Source organism: Fusarium falciforme, chromosome 8 (genome assembly GCF_026873545.1).
Source record: "Fusarium falciforme chromosome 8, complete sequence".
NCBI lineage: Eukaryota > Fungi > Ascomycota > Sordariomycetes > Hypocreales > Nectriaceae > Fusarium > Fusarium falciforme.
In genome coordinates this window covers 2,994,899-3,007,973 of record NC_070551.1, presented here as the reverse complement: position 1 = coordinate 3,007,973, position 13,075 = coordinate 2,994,899, and the positions used below count along the sequence as shown (strand labels likewise).

The 13,075-nt window shown below is 51.7% G+C and overlaps 4 protein-coding genes across 4 annotated transcripts; 2 read left to right on the top strand and 2 right to left on the bottom strand.

The window, feature by feature from the left end:
- Nucleotides 1-138: 138 nt before the first annotated feature.
- Nucleotides 139-1,378, bottom strand: NCS54_01072700 (GST C-terminal domain-containing protein; the record flags this gene model as incomplete). Its single annotated transcript, XM_053156027.1, has 3 exons — nucleotides 1,247-1,378; nucleotides 1,046-1,195; nucleotides 139-999 (listed from the first exon to the last, which is right to left on the bottom strand). The coding sequence occupies exons 1-3, from the start codon at nucleotides 1,256-1,258 to the stop codon at nucleotides 139-141; spliced, it is 1,023 nt and encodes a 340-aa protein (XP_053012002.1). The 5' UTR covers nucleotides 1,259-1,378.
- Nucleotides 1,379-2,282: 904 nt separating this feature from the next.
- NCS54_01072600 (2EXR domain-containing protein) lies at nucleotides 2,283-3,584 on the top strand (the record flags this gene model as incomplete). The annotated part of the gene is made up of 1 exon (XM_053156026.1): nucleotides 2,283-3,584. The coding sequence occupies one exon, from the start codon at nucleotides 2,283-2,285 to the stop codon at nucleotides 3,582-3,584; it is 1,302 nt and encodes a 433-aa protein (XP_053012001.1).
- Nucleotides 3,585-4,186: 602 nt separating this feature from the next.
- On the top strand, nucleotides 4,187-4,897 carry NCS54_01072500 (VOC domain-containing protein; the record flags this gene model as incomplete). The annotated part of the gene is made up of 1 exon (XM_053156025.1): nucleotides 4,187-4,897. One exon carries the CDS (start codon nucleotides 4,187-4,189, stop codon nucleotides 4,895-4,897), a length of 711 nt encoding a protein of 236 aa, XP_053012000.1.
- A 2,174-nt stretch (nucleotides 4,898-7,071) lies between these two features.
- On the bottom strand, nucleotides 7,072-8,665 carry NCS54_01072400 (Hypothetical protein; the record flags this gene model as incomplete). The annotated part of the gene is made up of 3 exons (XM_053156024.1): nucleotides 8,242-8,665; nucleotides 8,086-8,187; nucleotides 7,072-8,027 (listed from the first exon to the last, which is right to left on the bottom strand). The coding sequence occupies exons 1-3, from the start codon at nucleotides 8,606-8,608 to the stop codon at nucleotides 7,072-7,074; spliced, it is 1,425 nt and encodes a 474-aa protein (XP_053011999.1). The 5' UTR covers nucleotides 8,609-8,665.
- Nucleotides 8,666-13,075: the final 4,410 nt, after the last annotated feature.

Sequence of the window (13,075 nt, the reverse complement as noted above, 5' to 3'; positions counted from 1 at the left end):
TTCTGAAATGGCTCAACAACTTATAATGGTATCGTACAGCACCAAATTACGAGGGCTCATTGGACAAGCGTTTGCTCTCAAGCTATGAACCACACCTTGTGATAGAAGCCAGCACAAACAAACGCTCCAAATGGGAAATCACCTTGCATCGGACTCCTTCAGCTCATGAACAAACACCTCTGGCCCCTTCGGAATAATCAGCGGACCCGTAATGCCCAGAACCCGCTGCCTTGAGTCTCCATATCCCTGCTTGTACTTCTCAATCCAAGGAAACGTCGTCTTCTCAAAGGCACCATGCGTTCTTCCACTCCTGTCCCAGTACAGCCTCCTTAGCCATAGATGCAGGTTCGGATAGTGGTCTCTGATGGTCCCCAGGTTGCACATAAAGATGGGGTTGTACGCAACGTCGAATCGGACGATGGTTGGGAAGAGTCGGATATCGGCCTCGGTGATGTTGTCTCCTAGGAGGAATGACCTATCGCTGAGGATCTTCTCTAGGCGATCCAGTGACTGGAATACTTTGACCACATTCTCCTCATAAGCGCTTTGAGAAAAGGCGAACCCACATTTGTAAACGCCGTTGTTAACAGTGTGATAGATCCAGTCATTGATCTCGTCGATTTCCTTTCGAAGGTTCTCAGGATAGAAGCCGCCCCCAGGTCGATTAACCTCTCGGTCCTCCTCTGGAAGGAGATGGTCGAATTCCGTGTAGAGCATGCGGATAATCTCGCTTGATTCGTTGCTAACCATTGTGTGTGTTTTCTTGTCCCAGAGAACTGGCACCGTGTATCGTCCTTCATAGTTTGGGTTGGCCTTTAGGTACAGTTCCTTGACGGTGCTGAAACCGTAGAGGGGATCCTTGGGAAGAACGCCATACTTGGCAGCCTCAGGACCATCGGTAAAGAACCAGCCGTCTTTGCCCATGGAGAGTGAGTTGATGTAGAGATCCACAATATCTTCTAGTCGCTTGAGGCTTCGCACAATCATAGTGCGATGGGACTACCTGATGGTCAGCTAGTTACAGGGAAGGAGGATAGAGACTTACCCATGGGCATCCTGGACTGAGATAGAGAGCATATCGGCCCTTTTCCGCAGGGAATCTCGATCCCGGCTCGTTCGAAATGAAATTCCGAAAGGCGCTTTCAGTTCGTTCAAATCCTCCGCCCGCGCCAGGCTTATACCTAATGTGATCTTCCTGTTTGACATCATCAGTTTGGCCAGTAACACCGGTTTCAGCACCACATACTGAGTCGCTCATGGCGTATAATGGTATTACAGGACCGACTAAAGCTGTACAATATGGGTACACGTTCTGTGGAGAGCTACTGTGCAAAAATATGATCCAGTCGCAAAGAAAGAGGACCTCCGTAGACTTTTTGATATACTGTAATAACCGCGCGGTTGTCCTGCGGGGAGAAGAATCACGTCATTATCATTTTTGAACAATTGTCAGCAATCTGACAAATGTTGATCCCGAGATCAATCGGATTAAATCATCATTACTTCAGCAAACGGCCGGGGTGGGTTAACCGCGCGGCAACTCGGAGCGTTCGGAAGCATCAAACAGTTGCCCCCAAAGACGGGGTATATACCTTCACTCACAGCCAGACTTGTCCTTTCAGAGGTCGTGTTTCATCACCACCACGGTTCAAGATCAGTGTAGATGCGGTTATTGTTCAGTTGCCAAGTTTCAACATCCAGAAACTCAAGCATTCATGTGTCAAGCGACTACATATCCACCGGAAAACATCAATTCGCAACGAGATATGCCAATGGTCAAGCCTTCTGCTTTTGATTGAGGGAGTGTTACGAAGCTAACCATCACTTGTAGGGTGTGAGGTGCATGTTAACAACGGGGACAACGGGGTTGGCTCACTGGACTATTGAGGACGACAGCGTGCGTTGAAGATGTATTTGAACAAGCAGTTGCTGCACCAAACTAATAATATACCCTATTTGCCCACCAAGAACTTTGCGAGGAGCCGAAATTTGCCCACGTGGCTGAGTTATCCCGGTGAGTTGTCCGATGGGTCCAGCCCTCACGAATCACTAGCCTGGTTCTATCGCAGTGGTTTCCCGATGCAGTATGAGACGAAACCTTGAAGTCATGGATCGTCTGAAAATAGACCAGACAGGCCACAGGCAAGGATGTCATCTTACATGCGGAAAGACCTCTGAGTCTCACGTGACGTATTTGAGGCTGCAACTACAATCATGTCATTGACAGTAATGAATCCGTCATCCCCAGTCATCTTCCAATATCTCTACGCTTGTCCCTGATCATGGCGTCTGATACATTTCACCTCTTCCCCAGCCTCCCCAAGGAGATCCAGGACTTGATTTGGGACGCTGCTGTGCGCCCAGTGCCAGGCACGAGGCATGTGCACCGGTTCATGGTCTTGGGGTCCCAGGAGCCAGAGCACAATTTCTCGGGTCATCTTCTGGACTTTACTAGTTTTGGTATCACTTCCACAGAAGATCACAACTTGGACGAGCACACACAAGATGATGAGAATTCAGCTGGTGAACAGAGGGGCTCGTCTGAAGGAGAGAAAGAAGATGGTGTCTTCCATGAACCGGCTTCGCCCAGGTTTCTCGTTCCAGGCAGCTGTACCCTCGCCATACCATATGACGCCTTAGACGGCGGTCCTAACGACTCTGTCTACGCTTTAGATAGCGGCCTGTGGATGGCCTGCAAGGCCTCGCGGGCCGCCATGGAAAGACGTTTCACGAAGAACGAGTGGTGGTCAGAGGCTCAATGCGAAAATGCTCCAGAGCGTCTCGCGACCTGCGGCGACTACAACCAACAGAAGGGTGCTACTCACACGGCGTCGTACAAGAACCACGACGGTGAGTACATCCACATCACGATAAATCACGACATGGACCTTTTCTGTTTGGACTCCCGGCACTTGGGCTCTCTGGACTGGCTCCAAAGCCTCCGATACTACATCCGACGCTCTACTCCCGATTTCCCAGCTTGCATGGAAGAGTCCGAGGATGGGGATTTGGTGGCAAACCCGAGCTTCTTGGGACCCAACATCGCCATCGACTATGACCCCTACATGTTCGATCAATGGCTCCCAGCCAGCACGCACCTTCGGCGACCAGACGTGGAGTGGAACGCCATGCGTTTGAGCTACATGATGGAGCTATTCCATCACCACGCAAAGAGAACGCTGTGGTTCATCGACTACAGACTTCGACCTATTGATCCAGACTACGCAAGCCGTGAGATTTTGTCTGGGGAGTCTGTGTTGCGTTCATCTGACGGTCAGGAGCGAGCAATCTTTCGCTCCAACGAATTGGTGCTCATTGAGGCGAAGCCGGATGACAGGGACAAATGGTACATTGACACATCGGGCTACGAATCCCGAGCCGCTAGGTACGCAGCATTTGACTTCTTTAAGCTGTTGGCCAAGTCTGGATATGGATACTTGGAGATAGATGGGTATCGTCGACTGCGAGTTCTGGCGTGCCAGGCTGCGCCGGGCAAGACACTTCGACCAAGGTTGTCGGATGCGATTGTATGCCCTAGAGATTCGTCGTGCAAGGTTTGCGGTCGGGCAGATGATATTGCTTAGTCGTGGCTAGATAAGTCTGCAGAGGCAAAGGCAGCTGAATAAGAGAAGGGGCAAGTATGTGTAGTTTGTTAGAGGATTAGTCAGTTGGAACAGCTTCGCATAAGGATCCTCGATCCAAAGAATGTGGCATAAATCTCAATCTCAATCCTTCTTGACCAAAATTCACCGCCTCAATTGCCGGTCCACCCGATGACAGGCAGGATTAAATGACACGACTCCCAAGCAGTTGGGTCCGGTACCAACAAGCACAGGAAGGATTCGCCATGTCGTCCCTGCAATTAACCTCATCCAGCCCTATAGCGAGGCCCCGTCCCTTCGCTGTCGCGGTTCGCGAGGTCGCTCGCCCCTCGCCCCGCCCCGCGACTCGTCGGCCGAGCGTCGATCGACCCCACAGGGCTCTGCAGGCCAGTGTCGCATCAGATACACCAAGGAAGCGGGCAGGGAAGAGGCTGACGTTGCTTTCGTAGATGGGCGAGTGAATTGTAAGTCATGGCTCGAATCGATTGTGCATATAAACCTCAAGATGTCTCCAGCTTGGCAGGTAAGTCAATCAACTCATCCTCATCAACTCTCACATTCACTTACACTCCAACACATACACCATGGTCCAATTCTCCTTCAAGTCCTCTTGGGCTCTCCTCCCTCTCCTCGCTTCCCAAACCCTAGGATGCGGCCCCATCGAAAGAGCCGACAATGACACCTCAGAATACCCCAAGAACCACCTCGGCAGTGATGCCGCCTCTGATCCCGCCACGATTGGCTACAACATCAACCACCTGTGCCTCAACGTCAGAAACCTGACAGCCAGCATGGACTTCTACTCTCGCGTCTTTGGCCTCCGCGAGCTCTTCCACCTCGAGGTCACAGAGAGCTACACCATCGCCTACATGGGCTACAGCCACGGCGGCAAGAACGGAACAGGCTACCAGACCGCATTGGAGCTCAACCGAGAGAAGAACAATGCCCAAGGTCTCCTCGAACTCATCCACATCGACGTGCCAGACAACTACCTCCCCTCATCCGGCGAGCATCCCAACACCTTTGGTCACGTTGGCATGATCGTCCCCGACATCGAAGCCGCCCAGGCACGCCTCGACACATTCCCCGATGTCAGAGTCCTCAAGCGCACAGGAGAACCACTGTCCTTCGGTACTGAGATTGGCAACGCGACCAGCCTTTCCCCAGCTGTCGTGGCACAGCTTAAGCCTGTGGAGCAGGCTGCTCTGATCAAGACCCTGAGCCAGTTGAACTCGCCCCTCATCTACGTGACTGACCCCGATGGAAACCTGGTCGAGCTGCAGCCCCAGAACTAGCGGCCTACCACTAGGAGCTCTTGGGATGACATTAACTATTTACATGATGTACATGTTGAAAACTTTTGAGGGGCACAGGGTGGTTTGTGTCCAATGTATTTAACTTCTTTAGGCGGACATATTTGGTAGAATTTGATGAATTGTTTGTTATGCTTCGAGTTTTAACGACTTATTTCGATGATCTACGTGTAGTTCGTGAAAGTATCATCTCATCAAACAAGTCAAAGTCATGTCCCTAATACTCTTCTTCTAAAAACTCTCCAAGTGACAATGGATATGAAGCAGCAAGAGACTAGGAAACAAGACCCATCTTACTCCGCAGACATCCATTTCCACCATTCTCCACTGGCCAGGCCCTCAAACAATCTTTTTGGCTTGACTTTTTACCCAATATTTCGTAAGCCAGTCTTTCAGGAAGGGCCATGGACGAGGGACGAGGTTGTCACATCTGAAGCACGCCAAGTCTCTGAAGGCAAGAAAAGCGGATGCTGGCGTGCCGCCAAATGTGCCGCGCAGGCCCAAATGAAAGGGTTCACAAGTGAGGATGAAGGATTTATGTTTCGGCTAAGCTAGCCGAATCCTTGGGGGCCCCTTCATACCTGCTAACGGGCCATACATATTCCTTCTGCATGAAAGAACTGCGTCCGTGCCTGGGATTTTGGGATAAAATATGCCAAGCTCATGGTTCTTACAGTGCAGTTAGTAGTCGTCTTTCGGCATTGCATTGTTATCTGGAATTGTAAGCCAGGGTTCGGCCAAGCGATTCTCTTCAATGCCCTCGACGTCGTTGTCAAAGCTCGTCTTCTACAACTGATAGCGGGCCCATGACCCCCAGTTTGTGCATTGTGAAATTGGCGAAGCTTTTAAAACAAGTCATTAGCTACAATAACAACGAACGCAGTTATTGGCTCATGCCGGCAGTAAAATCCAATGCCGAAAAACACCATAACCTATCCCCCCAGTTTGTGCATGCCGTCGTTTTGGGGGCTTTGGGAAGAATTGACGCCGTTTATAGACACGATCGAAAAGCCCACATACCACGTCTTGACCCCCATGCTCCCCTTCCCCGGCACGCCAGACGACGACGAAGAGAACCAATTCGCCATCTGGTTCGAGTTGAATCTTAGGGGAGTGACAGTATCTACACAATGCAAAACAAGGCGCCCAGTGTGCACCTTCCAGGTCCAGCGCCGAGCTGGAGGGCATTTTCATGAGTTCCCCGAGGAATTCAATGCCCCAACTCCCAACAGAAGGGCACCGGTGGTGTAGGGATGTGATCTTGAAGGGGCTTACTACACCCATCTTCCAGACTTGAGTTCTTTCTCACTCGCTATCATGGACCACGACAAGTCCACGTTTCTTACTCGAGTGCGTCCATGTCTTTACATAGCGAGCTCCTGGCTCCCGCTGACTCTCGCTCCTCAACGAACACTGAAGCGTCGTGGCTCAGCCCAGCCAGGCAGCATACCCACCATCCCAAAGCAGCGCATACTATGAAGACAAGCTCAAGAACTCTCCTCATGTCGAGCCTTTGCATGTCGAGTCTTCTGGGCCTATTCAATTCGGCCCAGCCCAGAAGGCCAGGATATTAACCTTCCCAACATGTGCTACAAGCAAAGAAGCCGGACATCAGAGAACAAACTTGACGAGCACAATCAAGTCAGATCTTCCAGTGTCCAGACCAATGCGAGGGACTGCAACGCGCTTGTTCCATGGCATGTTCCCGGCCTTGTCAAAGGGACCTTGAGATAGCCAGTTCATGCAGACGGACAAGATACGGTCGCCGCGACGCAAAGCCTAGGGTTGTAGGAGCTGAGGCGCCTCTCCAAAGAGCAAGCACAACAGCTAGCAGACTCTCGTATTCCAGCAGAGCTCTCCAAGCCGTCAAACTATGCAAATTCAAGTCAACAGAGAAAGAGTGTCAAGAAGAAGTGCGGGAGCGCAGGAGAAACACAATCATGCACCCGGTCATGCCGTCCCATGGGAATACCGACTAGGGAAGGAACTTCCGGTTAGATGTGAGCCCGGATTTGCGTGCGTAAAACGCATGAGTAATGCAGCAAGATATCCAATGGGACCCAGCTGGTTTAACTCGACCGCAAAGGTTTCGTCCCGATTTTTTGTAGTCCGAGATGTTTAGAAAGCCGTTCCTTAACCTTTAAATGCGTTCCAGATCAGTCGTTGATCAACTCCCATAGGTTCTTTCCAGGTGCGTCATGGAGAATTCCAATCCATGGAAACGGTCGAAAGGCCACCTTGACCTCCTCCCATGTCCCGATATTCAACTCCTCTGCCATCTCTCGTATTTTCTGGACAGGAAGTTGCTCATAGTTATCTTCGGGTAACAGCATAGCGTAGACAAAGACGATCCAAAACCATAAGGCTCGGTAATCATCGCCTCTCTCAAGCAAGACTTTGCTATCAATACGCTCTCGAAGCAATTTTTGCAAGAGCCCACAGTTGAGACCTCGCAGGAAACTCGTTGGCCATGTTATAGTAGCCAAGAAAGTCAAGAGGCCCAGATGCCACATATCATCGAGCGGATCGAGGGGTCTCTTCTCACTCAGCGGTGCAAAGTCTATCAGGCGCTGCCACAGCCAGATCAAGATGTCCTGGTACTGCAGAGCTACCATCTTAGCCTTTCCAGGCTGTCGGCACAGAGCCAGCATCTCTCGTGTCATGTGCCGTAGTGGCTCGCACATCTGGTTCAGAGGATACCTGAGGATCCTCGCAGCTGTAGGGCCGGGAGTTGCCGCAGTGAGTCCTCTGACTCCGTACCGTGTGCGTGCACCCAGGGAAATGGCGAGTTCGATATCAGTGCGAAGTATCTTGTGCAGAAGTGCACGATTAGATTCGCTGATTTCTGACAGTCCACCCCGTAGATCGACGAGGCGTTGAAGACCGTCCAGATGCATGGAGCACTTGGGTGGATCTCGGATGAGTTTGGAATGGATGGCAAGGGAGACAATGATGGCGATGGTTGAATCTTGCGGAGGCGTAGGTTGCATAAGCTTGGGGTTGATGAGACGAAGGGTTTGTGAGAAATGGCGTGTGGCTTCGAGAGGTTCGCAATCTGGTTTGCGGAAGAGGTTGAGGTAGGTTGCCACCATAGCGAGCAAGCAGTGAAGGACTATGAAAGTTCTACCATTAGAAAGCGACTTCAGGTGACAAGACTGGAAACAACGTACAAGCTTGGTCAGAAACCATGTATTTAAACCATGGTGACCCAACTTGTTCTGTTCGAGAACAAAAGAATGAGGGATAGATGGCATCGCAGACTGCTGTGTGGACTACTCTATAGATCAGTGGTTGTTCAGCCAAAGAGCGAGGTGCTGGATGCTTACATTGATACACCATGTATCTCATCGACTGGGTAAACTGGATAGGAAAGGCAAAGTATGTATACTCTTCCCCAGCGAACGGGCTCGATGGCGAGCCCAGCACATCATGGGGCACTATCTCTGGAAAGATCAACGTGCTGCCATCACTATCGACGCGTACATCTCGCTCCCGTCTAGCAACGACAAGTTCCTCAAGCTTCTCCTTCTTCTGTACACCTTCAAAGATCTTTGGCTCTTGCGCCGCAGCATGCTTACGCCCGCGACCTTGGATAGTCCGCCCCAAGTTCTTGCCCTTCATGACATGACGGCGGATGGCCTTGCGGGAGCCGGGATCGCTTGCTGCATGGCTATCGACAAAGTGGAACTTCATGACCACGTGAGTTCGGTTACAGAGAAGAGAGAGATGAGGGACGTGGTGTGATGTTGACGTTCATGGAGGAGGATGACGAGGCGCGGCGGTGAGATTGTGGCGAAACGCGTTAAAGTCCGTAAACGCCGATACTGTGGAACGGACAGAGTGAGAGCCATCATGATGATCAACCATCGCCAACATGATGATACAGTTGAAAATAATCATATAGAAATTAAAAGGAACATGAATAGTAATGATAGAACAACCAAGTTTGATGATGAAGGGGTGTGAGGTCGATCGATAGACGAGTTCAGCATCGGCAGCGACGACGAGGACACGAAGGGCTTGAGTTGAAATCCAGTCTCGATCGGTTTCCTGGATAGTCTGGGTGAATGAAAGACTGTTTTTCTCGTATCTGTCAGTCGAATTTCTTCCATCAAATAAAGCCTCAAGTTATTAGGGACTTTGTGGCATATTGATTCTTGGTCATCATGGCTAACATGGACAACCCGACAACACAACAATACCAACAACAACAATCAAACCCTCCAAAACGCGACAGAAGACGAGAATCCCTTGATCATATCGACATGGTGAAAGAGGAGGAAAGCTCTCAAACCTGGAGCAGTCTGAGAATTCCCTCAGCGGGCCCCTGAGACATATCCTCGGCCCAGATAGACGCTATTCCGAGGACTACCACGGTAATCACCCAGCCTTAGCCGCCAACTTGGCCCCCGGTAAAACCTCACAGAGGCGTCTCCAGCCGGATATCCATGTCCTCCTCGCGATGCTCGATTCTCCTAGGTTATCAAAATGACACACCGACACTGGTCGATAAGATTATCACTTTGGAATCAGACAAGATTTTCCAACAAAGGCAAAAGCCGTTTCTCCACATGGTCGCCACCGGCGTTCATGAAGCCGGTGTGTGTGGACGGCCTCAGCGCAACGCGATGGAGGCAAATGTAACCGCTATTGGGTTTTTGGCGCTCTTGCGTCGGCATCGCCAAGTACCCAGAGCCTGACGAGGCCTGAGGGCCAGACCTGCATCCCCCATGTCGCAGCAGATGGTGTGGAGGCGTCTCGTCAAGATGATTGACTATTGGGGAGGGGGGCTTGCTGCGTCTCGACGAGGTTCCTTGGTTTGTTGGCTGCCTCTAGGAGGGATCGTCCCATTGTGGCCCTCCTTCAGCAGAAGCGCAACCCCCTCTCGCTTGGGCCGCTATCCGCTTGATGCCGCTCAGTCCGGGGAAGAGTTTGGGGCAGCAGATAGTCTGCATCTCGACACTTGTCGAGTTAGTTCCAGACTGTTCCCCCCGGACTCGCCCTCGACGCTTCCCCGACCTCTAATCGGTGCACCCCAACATCCAACCAAGCCGCCGCATGGGGCGCATATCGATGATGCAGCAGGCCCTGTGAATGGCTGAGACCGTCCGGAAGTTGAATTTCTCGTTAGGACGATGTGTATCGGAGCTTCACCGAGGAGGGGATCGTCATAGACGGCGTAGTCTAGAGTCAGGAGTATCAAGACAAAGGATGAACCGAAACTGGACCGAAAATGCCTGTGGGAATGCTCCATGTCTCCGTCTATATCAACCATGATTGGGGAGCTGCAACCGAACATAGCCAAGGTCCGACAGAGCATGTCTACGAGGCAGGGCTGGCAGAGTAGCCGCGGGACATGACTTAAGATTTAGACATCTGCCACTAAAAATGCCAGCGAGATAATAACTCAGGGAGAGCACAGAGCACAGGACATCAGCCTAGGAACGGGTGGCAACCCCCCCAGCCTGTGAGAGGCTGACGGCCATGTGCGAGCTGAAAACCATGCCTTGTCTTGGGGGTATGGGTTGAGGAAGCCAACTAGCGAGAGGAGGAGAAAGACTAACGGGGTCTCCCTAGGGGTTTGGGGGTGGCTTTGAGCTAACGAGTGAGGAGAGAAAAGGAGGGGGAGATGAGAAAAAGGCGGAGAGGGAGTTGGTGTGCAGGGGAGGGAATCTTTGGTTGACCGCAGTTTGCGCCCAGAGGAGAAAAGAAAGAGGGGGAAGTTCGAGACGCAATCCAATCTCTCAACAACCCAGGGCCCAAACTAACCGACTTGGGGGAAATTTCCCGGAGGCGGCTGGACAAACGAGGTCCTCCGCAAAATCTAGATTTCGCTTTTCTTTGATCACCCGCCTTGTCGAGTTGTCTCAGGCCATAGGCGCACCGGCTCCTTCGGATCAGGGCCAAGACCAAGCTGCTGGGAACGACTCCAATTTCAGTAATACACTGGCAGGGTTACTTTGGGATAGGATATCATCAAGGTTGAACAATCGTTCGATTCAAGACATCGCTTCGGCACCGAGAGAGAAGGAAAAAGAAACGAGAGCGGCGAACGACAGCATCCACACACACACGGACATTCGTGTTCGTTCGCCCATCCATCCATCTGCAGAGGACACATGCCAGAAACGTGGACATGGACTTGCGCACACGCGAGGAATGATGCATCCTTGTAAGATGTTGATGGTGTGTAGGCTTATCTCGACAACAACACAACAAAATGGTTGATGCGCCCTGAGCTAAGCAGGCAGATCGTAGGCGCATCGCAGGCCATGCCTTGGCCACGTTGCTCATGTGCAAAGAGTCAACTTGCAATGCATCGACGCGCATTGGGACATCCAACTCCAAAAAAAGGTGGCGGCGCCATCCCTCTGTCCGAGGCTGCCTAGCTGCATGCAAAAGAGAAGGAATAAAGAAGGATGGAAGCCCACAAGCGTCTAATCATGGAGGGTACTGAGTGAGTAGAGCGTCCGAAACATGACGGGATATTGCCAAGACGGCATGCGGATGAGACGTTGAGTCTGTGCGTGTGGCATGGGCGGAATTTACCATGAACGGACAGACGACGGAACCCGAGCTTTGAGGCCGATATCTACAATGTAGGGTAGCAGTGCATCTCAAGTCAACAAGAGATTTTGCAGGTTGGCAGCAATCCATGAGAGGGATGGGGGGCTGTGAAACGTGGTTATGCGGGCACATCTTTTTCAGGGCATCTGGGGTTCTCATAGGCTGGGTTGTAGATGATCTGAGCATACAATAGCGCACTATCAGTCCTGATGATGCCATATTGTGAGGATCACTTCTCAGAGGCAAAAATCGTCAAGAGTCAGAAACACCCCGATGGTCGGCCACTCAAGAGTCAGGCAGGACAGTTTACGCACTCGTTATCCAAACCATCGAGGTAATGCCAAGACACAAACGACCCAAAAGAGGCGCCTCGACCGGTCTCCAGTGCAGGCTCGCGGCCGCGCGCGTGAACCGGGATTACATGTGCGCGCCCTCGTACCCACAAAAGGGCTGCATAAAGAGGAGACCCGGGAATGGGATGCCGGTAGGCCTGGGGTAAAATAAGAGTGCGGAGTAGTGGAGAGAGATACCGAAGGGGTGAGATTCAAGATGTAGATGCAGATTGCACATGGCCAGATGCTGCGCGCCAGATGGGCAGAGATTTCGGGGCCCGGTACTTGACTCATCGTCAGACCATTGTACCCACCGACCCGGCCCGCATGATATGGAGGCGTGACCTGGTGTCCCTGTGTCGACATGGTAGTGGTGGTGGTTTCCCCCCATCTGGAGCTGGGAGCGAGACAAGCAAGACACGGTTGGCACGGGCACGGGCGCGAGAGAGACCAGGCAGTCTGGAGCATGTGCGCGACGAGATCTTGGATCAGAGAATGAAGATGCATGGCATCCAATGTCTCGTATCTTGACGACCGTATCTTTTATCACTACTTGACTCGATAAACATGCCCTCTATCTCTCCTCCTCACCTCTTGATTAGATACAAAGAGCGGTGGAGAGAGAGAGAGCCAGTGGGGACATTTAACCTTATCTTCCACCTTATTGAACCACCTTAATACGACGGCAAATGAGGAGAAGACGCAATGTGATGACCCAAGATTGGGTCCCTTTGGAGTTTTTGTCTCCGCTTTTCACTCAACAAAAAAAGCAAAGACCGGCCCGCTCAGACACAAGGTACCTTGTCGGGCGCTGCGTCAACGGGCGGGGGCCCTTGTACCCTCCATCTTTTTCGCCTTCTGTTGCCCTGTTTTGTCTTCCCCCCCCTTTTCAGAGCTTTTGGCCTTGGATTTTGGGGGAGAATTCTTTGTACGTAAACCTTGTTTTTACTTTTCCCCGCTTGCAGCTTTGGGGGGGGAAGATGGAGGGCGAGGAAAAAGACCAGAGCGCTGAGGAGAAAGGAGGTCCTTTGGAGAAAAAAAATGCTACTCTGACCTGGTCATTACCGAGGAAGAAGCTGCGGACGTGCGGAGCTCTACAGGGTGGCTTGCCTCTGTTCAGTGTATGTGAAGCCATCGTCATATGCAAAATAGCAGAAGCATTCAAAAAGTACAAGGACGAAAGCAGGTTCCAGGCCAAGCCGGCACATCCAGACCCAGGGCTTCCCCGGAATCTTTGTTTTGCCCCCTTTCCCCGGAATCT